This window comes from Dictyostelium purpureum, assembly GCF_000190715.1.
Source record: "Dictyostelium purpureum unplaced genomic scaffold DICPUscaffold_250, whole genome shotgun sequence".
NCBI lineage: Eukaryota > Evosea > Eumycetozoa > Dictyosteliales > Dictyosteliaceae > Dictyostelium > Dictyostelium purpureum.
This window is the reverse complement of record NW_003519586.1, coordinates 36,126-48,558: the sequence shown is the minus strand read 5'-3', so window position 1 is coordinate 48,558 and position 12,433 is coordinate 36,126. Positions and strand designations below refer to the sequence as shown.

The window sequence follows — 12,433 nt, the reverse complement described above, 5'->3', positions numbered from 1 at the left end:
GAAATTGTTTAATTAATTTTTCCTTTCAAAAAAAAGTAAATAAAGTTTTTTTTTTTAAATTTATTAAATTAAAAATAATTTTTTCTTTAAAAATTTTTATAATGTATATGTATATATTTTATAAAAAATATACATATAATTATTTATTTTTTTTTAATATAAAAAATATAAATTTTTATTTTAATTTTTTTTTTTAAAAAATAATCTTTATTATATTTAAGATTATTTTTTATAAATTATATTTAAGTTATTTGGAGAACTTGGTTCATTTTTTAATTTTTATAGATCTCTTAAAATATTTTTAAAAGTTTGTTTGAAAGTGTTGTTTGCATTCAGCCTTTAATTTTTTTAAATTTCAAAATTTTATTTTTTTTTAATTTTTTATTTTTTAAAGCAAATTTATTATTTTAAATTGAATGTGTTAAAAAATTAATAAAAAAACAAATCAAAAAAAATATTTAACCAATAGATTCATTAAAGAGCTTTTCCGATTAGACAAATTATTAAAAAGTGGAATCAATAGAGAAAAGTGGTTTAGGTACAACTAAAGCAATGGTATCATCTTGTGGAAGTCAAGATTTATTCTATCCGATCAATGAATGAAAATTATAATCGGTTCTTTAAAACATCAAATATTATTTAAATCAAAACTAAATGGCCACAAGAAGATTGATGGACATTAATGCCTCTTGCTTTTTATTTGATGGTCAAAATCTTTTTTGTTTAGAAAGAAGTATGCTCTCTGTAAACTAAATGAATATTGCATCAAATCAATCTTATTTAGTTAGAGAAGAATCAAAATACCAAACTCGTTTACTCAAATATTTAGATCAACAGAAAAAATCAACGAAATTTTTATATTAAACAATTGTAAATAATAAAGAATTTAATCCAAGTTCAAATAAAGTTGGTTTTTCATTACTATACTCTGCAAAACTATCAAACAAAGCTTGTCAATCCTTAACCGGAACAGAAATAAATTAAAAAATAATAAACAATAATTTATGCATTTTTGTATCATAACATTTTTGAATAACTTTTTATTATAAATCTTTAGGTGAAAAAATAATTAGATATAAATTTATTATTTACGAAGACAGAAAGCAATAATGTAAAAGATAAATATTGGAGTAATTTTATCTTTAACTTCGATATCTAACATCATACCCATTGATTTGCTATTACCAAGAGTTAAAATAGTTTTTGAATTGAGTCCAATATTTGTTTGGAAAGTTTTACCTTGGACTGAGGTGAGATGGTTTAGTGAAAATGAATATTTGGAGTTGAGATAATCAAAGGTAAATGACTGAAGTGGTGACATTGAGTTAAAGCATGTAATAATAAAATCATTTGTATTAAAAAAAGAATTTGGATTGGACTTTCTGTAAACTGTAAGGGTATTATGGGGTCTTTCTGAGTATACAGCTCTAGCGGCTTGAAATAAACCATTGGATGAGTTTGGAGGATCTCTGAAACGAACCAATGGATGAAAGTTATTAAACCAAAGAATATATTCTTTGTTATCATGAGCTGACATACTAAATGATGTTTTGATATGGAATAATTCTATATCTTTGCCATTGTATTTTGAAAAATAACGAATAACTGGTTCAAAGCCTCCTTTTGAAATTCTTGTATTAAAAAATTGTTGAGCTAAAAAGAAATATGGAACACCAACAGGATCTCTAAATTTGACAAGATTTGGTAAATATTTGAAAGATTGTGAAAATGAATCTTTTGTTAATAAATTACACTTCATGTAATCAATTCTTTCCAATTGTGAAGATATGTTGAAGATTTGTATTAATGTGTCGTTATCAATTGATGGTGGAAAAGCAATTTTCTTGATTTTTTTGTTCTTTTCCAAAAGAGCGAGTACACAACTACTTTCAATTCCAGTACAACCACCAATATCTAAAACCTGTAAATTTTCGGCAACCTCAGTAATTTTATTGATGGTAACTTGAGTAATCTCTTGAATTTCATAAAGCTTAAGTTTAATAAGATTTGGTGTAATAATAGTAACTAAATAATCATCAAGGATACCTTTTGAATAACCAAAGTTGATATGAGTAAGATTTGAGCAGAATTTAATGTCGCTAAAAAGATTGGGGATGTTATCGACATTGGATTCTCTGAGATAAAGCTTATTAGCAGATGGGAAAACTGAAAATAAAACTTTAATATTATCAGAGGATGAATGCTCTTTGAGATGAAGAGTTGATAATTGAATATTTTCAAAAAAGTATCTATCCTCTGGTAATACACTGATGTTATTTGGAATGATGAGTTTTCCTTTTTTTTCGACCATAGTTGCAAAAGCTTTCTTAACCATTATTTTGATTTTTGGAATATTCTTTGAAGATTCGTAAACAACCCATGGATTATAATTGACAACTGGTTCAATCTTTTCAATAATGCTATCAACAATACCATGAGAAAGTGCCTTAACAATTTCTGCTGAAACTTTTTCTGTTGAAAAAATTGGATTTTTTTCTTGAGTATTTAATAAGAAAACTGCATAATTAACATGACCCTTTTGATAGTTTTCGTCAATTAAAAATATATCTCTAAAATAAATGAAAATTATTTAATTGTTAGTTATTGAAAAAATGTTTAATTTGTGTTTTGATTTATATAATTTTTACTTACTCATATGCTTGATTAACTTTTTCAAAATCACTTTTTGAATATGAATTCATTCTAGTATACAATTTAGCTAAAAGATAAGTTGGATAAGCTTTTGATGGCGATAATTCAATACAATCTTTTATTAATGCTTCAATTCTTTCTAAATGCTCTGGTGTAATCCTTTCATATAATAAATATGAAATATTGGATTTTACTCGGTGAATTTTTGATTGTAATAAAAGATTTTGATCAATTCTAAGATTTTCTAACTGTTGGAAAGTTTTATCTGCCTCTAAATATTTCTTTGCTTTATCTGTGTTGTTAATAGTAATAAAAATAATAATAATTAATAAAAAATGATATGATAGTTTTAAAATTAATAATATAATTAAACTTACCACCGTTATATTCTTGATATTTTGCAATTAAACGAATAACATTACCCATTTGGAAAATAGAGTTATAATTTGTACTCATAGAATGGAGAGACTCTTCTAGTCGAGTTTGTGAAATTGTTAATAGTCTTGTCTTTGATGAATGGCTTAAACCACGACCCATTGATTTATAGTAAAGACTCATACCATCAGCATAATCGATGATATTTAATCTGGTGATTAAAGTTTTGATCTCGATAATATCTGGGTCAACGAAAACAAATGATTTTGGACTTTCTTTAAATTGGGCTTTGGATACTTTTGAAAGAACTAAACCAATTGATTTGCAGAATTTGGTTAAAATCTTATAACGAATAGATTTATTTTCTAACATCTCTTTGAGTATTTCTGTTGAGTGTTGTTCTATTTTGTATTTATTTGTTTTTTGTTTGCCGACAAAGCCATTAACAAACTCGATTTTTTCTTCTGTAACCCTCATTACCTTTCGACCATCTGGACTATCTGGACCTAGAACATTTTTAGAACCATCTTCTGCTGTTTCAAATTCACCCAAACCACGATTATGGAAAATATTAAGGAATTTCTTTTGCATTTTTTCAAAAACTATTTTAGTCCAAAATACTTCGGTTTGACCTGTGTATTCATCAAAAACTAAATTTAAGAAGTTTAATAATAAATCTAGGAAAAAAAAAATTAGTATTTATTTTTAATTTAAAAAAAAATAATAAAATTAATAAAAAAGCGACTTACTTCTATATGGATAGTCCGATGGCAAATGAGTTTTTTTCATTTCTCTTCTTAATAATTCTCTTGCCAAACTTTTAAGGGTTCTGACTATAGCTTCTGCAGTAAGGAAATCTTTTAATATATCGGATCTAACATAACTACGTACTTCACCTAAATATCTTAAATTAATACCCTCAAGATGGAAATGTTTTGAAATATTTTTGTAGTGGTTGAAGTAATGGTCAGTATTGATAGTGGTACTAAAGGACTCATTTTTTAAATAAGTATTTTCGAGATTAAAAGCGAAATTTGGAATGATTATATTAATGAGTTCGTCATAACATTCTTTAACTTCAGAGTTGTGAATATCGATTTCAATATTTGCCATTGGCGAAAAAGCGTCACTACATAAAGGCTTGTGGAACTTTCTTACAAGTTCCAAACGTAAAAGTTTATAGAGATAAGAGCCACGATGTCTAACTGGTTCGGGTGGGGAGAGTCTAGCAAAATCGAGTAAATAGAATCTATTATCAGCACCAATGTGACCTTCGATATCAATTGGACCATAAATTGACTTAATATCACCTGATGAATCTTGAACCATGTGCGATTTTAAGTTTACAATTTTAGATGCATTGCCAAAGAGATGATTGAAAATATTATTACTTGTATGAACAGTTTGACCAGCATCACATGAGCCATAAATTAATGATTTCTTTGAAATTGGCAATAAACTCATTGCCATAAGACGGAAACCTCTGTAATCGATATATGCCATTAATGGTACATGTAAACCCTTAATACCACAATTTAAGAATGATGTACAGCCATTGAGTTCGTGAGCTGCTGTTTTCATTGCATTTTCATCGCTACCATAAAGACCAAAAGTTTCATTTTCCAAAGCGAATTTAAAGAGAATACCTTGAACAATATATTTTTCACCACCTGCGATACCACCCACACTAACTGGTTTAATAGTTTTAAGTTCGTTGGACAAAAAGTTTTCGGAAATAATAATTCTACCATAAGTTTCAGCTGCATAAACAAAATCGTGTTCTAGTGATGATAATCTTTCAAATTTTTCCAAACAATCATCCATTTCCAATAATCTTTGAAACTCTGAATTCCATGATGTTATTGAAATATTTTCTAATCTAATTTTGCTTGAACTGGCATTCGAAATTGCAGATGCAGATGACTGAACAATAGTTCTTGAAGAAAAGCCTTCGGTAAGACCTTTGTTTGTAAGGAACTTTGGATGTGAGTAGGATGAGGTAAATGTAGAATGATTACTAATATATGGGTTTGATAATAAATTATCCTCCTCCTCTTCGACATAGCCACTACCTGGTTCCTCGTTTTGCTCTGATTTTTCTAAAAGTTTATTTGGTACATGGATTTCATGTTCATCTTCTTTGCCCAATCTTGATTTATACCTAATAAGATTTTCTAAAAGACAAAGATCCTCTTCACCAATATCTCTTTCGATATAATCTTTCTTTGTAGTTGTACTATTGGATGTCTCTTCTCCTTCTTCTGAATATTCATCACTGTAATCATTATAGTTTTCACCATTTTCACTATATACATTATATACACTATAAGATTTTGAAGCACTATATGATGAACTATAATTTGATGTTGCTGCATAATTATTACCACTATTTTCTAATAAACTATTACTATTATTGCTTGTTTGTGCATTATAAGAATTATATGGTGATGAACTATAATTATTTGATGATAATAATGATGATGATGATGATGAAGTATTATTGACCGCTCCAGTACTTGATGAGAGGCTATCAACCAATAAAGAATTAGAAACATTGTCATATCTTGATGATGTTGAATCATTTGACTCGCCAATTGATCTATTACTAGTTGAAACATTATCATATCTTGATGTTAACTCTTTATTGCTACCACCATCACTATTATTAATATTTAATTGATTTTTACCAACATTATCATAACCCAATGATGAAGTTGGTTGTGGCTGTGACTGTGATTGTGGTTGTGGTTGTGGTTGTACATTATCATATCTTGTTGTTGTTGTTGATACTGAAATTTCAGTATTTATTGGTGTTGAGTTTAAAGCGGCTTCGTCAACATTACTTGTAGATTCTGTGACATTATCATATCTATTACTGTTATTATTTGATGGAACAGTATTTTCAACTTTAACAGATACTGTTACTGTGGTAGTGGTGGTAGTGGTAGTATTAATATCACCATCTTTAGATAAACTAACAATACTCTCTTGAGCTGGTGGTTGATTTGGTTGATTTGATTGATTTGGTTGGTTATTATTAGATGAAGGTCTAGCATGTCTTTTAAAACTTCTTTTATTTAAGACAGCCCTTGCTTTATCTTTATCATCCCAATAAGCAAAAATTTCATTAAATTTAGCCATTGAAAAATATTTATATAGTTGAATTAATAATAAATATTTTAGGCTCTTTTATCTGTATATATATGAAAAAAAATATTAGTTTTTATTTTCATTTTCAATTTTAATTTGTAGATTTTGTTAATTTACTCTAAATTAAAAAAAAATATGAAATGAAAGAGTATAGATAAATATTAAAAATAATTAAGAAAAATGCAAAGATTAGCAACTGTTAAAAATAAAAATAAAAAAAAATAAAAAAAGTATTTATTTTATCCGTATACCATCAAAATAAAATAATAAAGAAAAATTATCTAGAAATATTATAGAAAGTTTTTTATAAATATAAAAAATATAATAAAAAATTTTTAAAAAATAATTCAAAAAAAAAATAATTAGATTTTTAAAAATATCAAAAAAAAAAAAAATTGCGATTAAAAGGGGTTATTTAAAAAAAAAAAAATAAAATTAAAATAAACCATAACTGTTTTTCAATCATATAAAAAAAATTTGTTAATCATATTGCTACTTTTGATAAAATTAATTACTTTTTGTTTTAGTGGGAAATTGCAATAAATTTATATTTGTTAAAGAACCATGTTTGATATCTTTGATTAATAAATGCTTTGATCTTTTTAAATACTTTATATTTATAAATAAAGTCTATTTATTTATTTTCATGATAATTATTATTTGAACAAGATGGTGAATAACTCACGTAATTATTGTTTTAATAAAAAAATAAATAAAAAATAAAAAATAAATTAAAATTAAAAAAAAATAATTTAAAATAATTTTTTTTCATTTTTTTTATTTTTTTTTTTTTTATTATTTTTTATAATTTTTTTTTAGTTTTTTAATTTTAAACATTTTAAAATTATTTAATTTATACATAAAATCAGAAAATGAAATTAGTCAATATCGCAAATACATTATTAATCAGAGGTGCTAGAAAGCATGTTCCATTAATTTGTTTCCCAGATAGACGTAAATATCTTTGAAATAAAAAAAATAAAAAAAAAAACTAAATTTCGATTTGATCTGTTTTTTAATTATTGTACTAACTTTATCGTTATTTACTTTTGAATCAATGGATATGTTTAAAAATTATTTTAGGTGGTCTTAAACAACAACCAAAACAAACTGTTGCATCAGCTCCACCAGCTCAATCACCAAAATTAAACAAAAATGCAAATTATATAGATTTTACCAAAGCACCAAAAAGATTACCAATGAGAAAAGACGAAATGGAACTTGTTATTGTAAATATAATTTTGTAGAAATTTAAAAAACAAAAAACAAAACAAAAATACTAATCTTAAACTTTTTTTTTAAAAAATTTCAGAGTGGAGGTGCCTATTAAATATAAATACAGAAAAATAAACAAAATAAAAACAATTATAAATATTATTTAAAACAGAGATAATAAAGCTTTTTTAAAAACCGATTCGAATTATATAAACAAAAAAAAAAACTTTTTTCATTTTAAATTATTTATATAAATTTATATAAATTGAACAAAATTAAATGTATATTTATTGGATTTTTATTTAAGAATGAAAACCAAATACTTTGATACTAGTATCTTTGTTGTTTTCATTAATTTCAGGAGCATATGCTAAAACTGGTAATGTTGGATGCCATTTTAATGATGCCTAAAGTAAAAAGATTAAAATTAGATAATTATAATTGGATGGTAGGTAAATAGTAACAAAAATACATACAGTACCAGGGCAATCGATTGAAAATATAGATTGACCACTTTCAACATGAGACTATTGTTTAATAAAGGTGATGATAATTAGTATTTAACAATATATTTTATTAGTGTTATGAAAATACTTACAATATCAATAATTGCTTCTTCGGATGCCGATGCAATAAATTGACCATCAAAACTAAATGATACAGATCTACAAGGAAAAGAGAGTTTTGTAAAAGTTTTAATACACATCATATCTTCTATATCCCAAAGGGAGACGATTGAATCTGCGGAGCCAGCTGCAAAATATCTACCTGTAGGATCGAAATCTAAACAATAAACTATATTAGTATGACCACTAAGAGTCTTTAAGTGTTTGACAACCTCTTGTTTAACTGTTGACGATCTTGGAGTGAATTTATAAACCTCGACATTGCCAGCACCATTGGTCATGAACATTAATTGACCCTTGTTATCCCATGTTACTTCATTTAATTCTTCACCATTAAATTTATAGTTCTTTAAAATTTTCATTGTATTTACATCGATTAAACTTACATGATCGTCACGTGTGCATGAAAGCATATATGAACCATCTGGATACCAACGTACGTCAATGTTTTCACCGTTTGTGACTATGGTTGATGTGCATTTACCTGTTCTTACATCCCATACCTTTACTGTTTTATCTGAACTAGCTGTTGCTAATACATCAGGATGTTTTGGGCTCCAACTTAATTTTTCGATTGATCCTTCATGACCTTTTAATTCTATTTCCTTATCTTTATTACGAGATGATGATGATGAAGAAGAAGAAGAAGATGATGAACCACTAGAATTTATATCAAAACTCCAAACTTTTGCTGTACCATCAGCGCTACCACATGCTAATTTTGTACCATCACAATTCCATGATAAAGAGGTTGGCTAAAAGAAAAAAAAAAAAAAAAGAATTTTGGTCAGTATAAATATTTATTATTATAATTTATTTCTTATATAACTATAATATTACTTTTTTCTTTAAACCTGAAAAATCTCTAGTTGAACACTCTGAAAAGTATCTTGATGCTAAATCTATACTATAAATTATTAAGTAATGGTGGTTTGTTAGTTAAAATAAAAGGAATGGTGGTTTTTTAAAAAATAGTGATGTATACTTTTTAGAATCAAATAATGTATATGGAGTATTTGTTTTCGGTATATTTTGTTCTTTATCTCTTGCATCTTTCTCTTTTTCTTTCTCTTTCTCTTTATCTTTATTTGAGGAACCTATATTTGAAGATATACTTGTGCTTGATGTACCAATACCGCCACTGGTACTACTACTAGTAATACCACCACTTAATCCACTGTGAGATTGTTGTATATTTTGTATATTTCCTGAATGTGGGTGATGAAGCTGTTGTGATTGTTGTTGGAGATGGGGGAATGAGTTTGGTGGATATTGATAATTAAACAATGGATGTTGCATTTGTCCCATATTTGGTAAATAATATCCTCCTCTTTGCTGTATGATATAATGATTTTATTAGTTTCATGTTATATAGTGTATATATTTATTATATTTATCAATTATATGTAATATAATAATGGTGTCTGTGCCCATATCAATTATAATAAATTATAAATGATATTATTTATTATTATTTTTATTATTATTGAATTTACTTACCATTGGCATATATATATTGCTTGAAGGATTTAAACGAGATCCCATTTTTTTATTAAAATTCTTTTTATAGTATACTTATTGGGGAGATTGTGATAGCTGTTGTACTTTTATAATTGCTATTTTATTGGTTGCTATTTTTGTAATAATAAGACTGGATAGGTATTATTTTTAGTTATTTGTTTTGGTCTTTTGGGTTTTTTTATTGGGAATAATGGTGTTTTAACATAAAAAAAGGAATCTTAAAACTGAAGAATTGGAGTGTGTAAATAATAACTAATTATAAAAATAATTATATGGGTGGAGTGGAGGTGGGATATCTGTCAATATATAAATATTACTATAAATAATAATAGATTCAATAAGGAAAACCTAATTTTAGTGTACTGTTTTATGTTGATACTAAATTTGTGTTCCAATGAGGTTGTTATGTTATTATTAACGGTTATTATTATTAATTTTATTATAATAATTACTATTATTAAATTATTTTTGTTAAATCAAAATAAAAAAAATATTTTCAATTTTTGTAATTTGAAAAACGGGTGATTTTAAAAAAAGGTTGTTGATTTTTGTCGTCGTACTATTTAAAGAATAGTGCAAGTAGGAGTAATATTGAACAAAAAATATATAATAATGATAATTTAAAAAAAAAAATTAAAAAATTAAAAAAAATGAAAAAATTTAATATTTTTTTTTTTTTTTAATTTTTTTAATTTTTTTTTTTTTTTAAATTTATTTTTTATTCTATCACAAAAAATCTTTGTTTTTGTAATTTACAAAAAAAAAAAAAAAACTTTGGAGTGTATGAAATGAAAATAATATCATTCATATAAAATATTTCTATCCTTCCAATCAACTGATTTTAAAATATCATGTTTTTTAATTTTTTTTTTTTTTTTTTTTTTTTTATAAAATTTTACAATAACAACAAACAAAAAAAAATACATATCACTTAAAATGGTGGTACAATCAACTTCTCTCTTTAAAAAAAAAAAAAAAAAAAATCAAAAAAAATAAAATTTGAATACATAAAATTTTTACATCAAGACATGGAGGTGTTAGAATTTATTGATGATGTTTTGGGGAAAATTTTTAAAATAGCCCAATAAAATATATTTTTTTTTTTTTTTTTTTATTATATATTATTATATTTTTTCTCTTTTTCAAAAATAATATTTAAATTTACAATCACCTCAATTTTGTATTTTAATAAAATCCTAAATTTTTTTTTTAATTTAAATAAAAAAACTAAAAAAAACTTTTATTTTGTTTTTTTATTTATTTTCAAATCTTGGTATATATACTATTTAATAATAACTCAACATTCTATAACTTTAAACTATATACCAATTCATTTATAAATAAATACCTGTAATATAAATAAAACTATAATAAATAACTCTCACCTGTAACAACAATCCACAAAAATCGAAATTTATATCAATTATTGGAATCAATATAAATAAAATGTATGTTGGAAATGGGTTGTAATTATACCTCATATTTTTTTATATATTTTTTTTTTGTATTTTTGTTGGAAACTTTGGTTTATTTTTATATAATTTTAACCATTGTTATTTCTAATTTTATATTAAGAAATAATCATCACCATTGATAATAAGCAATATATATAAAATCAAATGACTTGATTAAATAAGTTAAGTTGGTGTGGTGTGGTGTGTGTTATTCTTTTTAAAATTTTTATTTTTTTATAATTTTTATTTTTTTTTTTTTTTTAATAAAATTTTGTTATTTTCATTTTCATTTTTTTTTTTTCTTAAAATCATATTAAATTTCAATGTTTATAATAAAAATGATTTATATTAATAAAGATAAAAACAAAAAAATAAAACTATATAATAATGGATTGTAATCACCAAACACTCAAACTTGTATATAAAAATTATGGTTATGTTTTTAAAAATTGTGTACCCTTAAAAAAATGCAATCTGTATGAATATCACATTTAGTATATATTTAGATTTTGTGTGTATAAATGTAAATAATATATTTTTAACTTCAACATACTGGCTATGTGTTGTGTGGTGTCTCTGTGTTATGTCGTTTAGTTATATTTAATTTACCTTTTTAAATGTCGCCTAACAACATAACACACTGACACAACACAACACATAGCCAGTGTTTTTTATATTTTTTGTATGTGTAGATGATATCATAATTTCAAATTATTTCAAATATTGTTGTTCTTTACACACATCACTTTGACACAACACACCACACCACTACCACATTATTCACACACAAGCACACACAAAATCAATTTTTTTTATTTTTTTTATTTTTTTTATTTATTATATAGTAGGGGTAATAAAGAAACATAAAATCTATATATTTCCCCTAAAATAACAGCACATACCCCTCAAATCTATCAAATTGATCAAACCTATAATTGTGTGTGCTTTTTTTTTTTTATTTATTTTTTATTTATTTTTTTTATAATAATAAAAATATTTTAATATATTGTGTGTTGGTTTTTAATGCATTCTTATAAAAAAGAGATTAAATTAAAATTTAATTTATTTTATTTTTTTTATTCAATTATTATTATCATGATTAAGATTCTTTATAATAATTTTATTCAAACAAATAAATTATTCATCATCATCAAAATCATTATCATTATCATCATCATCATCATTATATAATAATAAAAATAATAAAAATTAACACTGCTCTTCTCAACCATTCCAAAATAATTTATCATAAACAAAACAATATTGTGTGTTACTCTTTTTTTTTTTTTATTTATATTTTTTTTATAAATTTTTTCAAACACTTCAAGTCTTTAAAATAAAAAAAATATTTTAATTAAAACAAATATTGGTTAAACATCTTTAAAAACAAAACTGCATCACTTAATACTATTATTTGTCATATATATATATATTAAAATA

General features: G+C 24.2%; 3 protein-coding genes across 3 annotated transcripts; 1 reads left to right on the top strand and 2 right to left on the bottom strand.

Moving 5' to 3' along the window:
• Positions 1-1,117: 1,117 nt before the first annotated feature.
• DICPUDRAFT_15088 (uncharacterized protein) lies at positions 1,118-5,799 on the bottom strand (the record flags this gene model as incomplete). Its single annotated transcript, XM_003290912.1, has 6 exons — positions 1,118-2,570; positions 2,653-2,944; positions 3,033-3,413; positions 3,516-3,704; positions 3,777-5,285; positions 5,436-5,799. Coding segments are annotated over 6 exons (4,188 nt in total), but the record flags the coding sequence as incomplete, so codon positions are not given.
• Positions 5,800-7,049: 1,250 nt separating this feature from the next.
• Positions 7,050-7,424, top strand: DICPUDRAFT_38311 (uncharacterized protein; the record flags this gene model as incomplete). Its single annotated transcript, XM_003290923.1, has 2 exons — positions 7,050-7,131; positions 7,261-7,424. 2 exons carry the CDS (start codon positions 7,050-7,052, stop codon positions 7,422-7,424), a joined length of 246 nt encoding a protein of 81 aa, XP_003290971.1.
• Positions 7,425-7,694: 270 nt separating this feature from the next.
• On the bottom strand, positions 7,695-9,563 carry DICPUDRAFT_38307 (uncharacterized protein; the record flags this gene model as incomplete). Its single annotated transcript, XM_003290911.1, has 6 exons — positions 7,695-7,799; positions 7,869-7,919; positions 7,991-8,773; positions 8,859-8,925; positions 9,004-9,353; positions 9,519-9,563. 6 exons carry the CDS (start codon positions 9,561-9,563, stop codon positions 7,695-7,697), a joined length of 1,401 nt encoding a protein of 466 aa, XP_003290959.1.
• Positions 9,564-12,433: the final 2,870 nt, after the last annotated feature.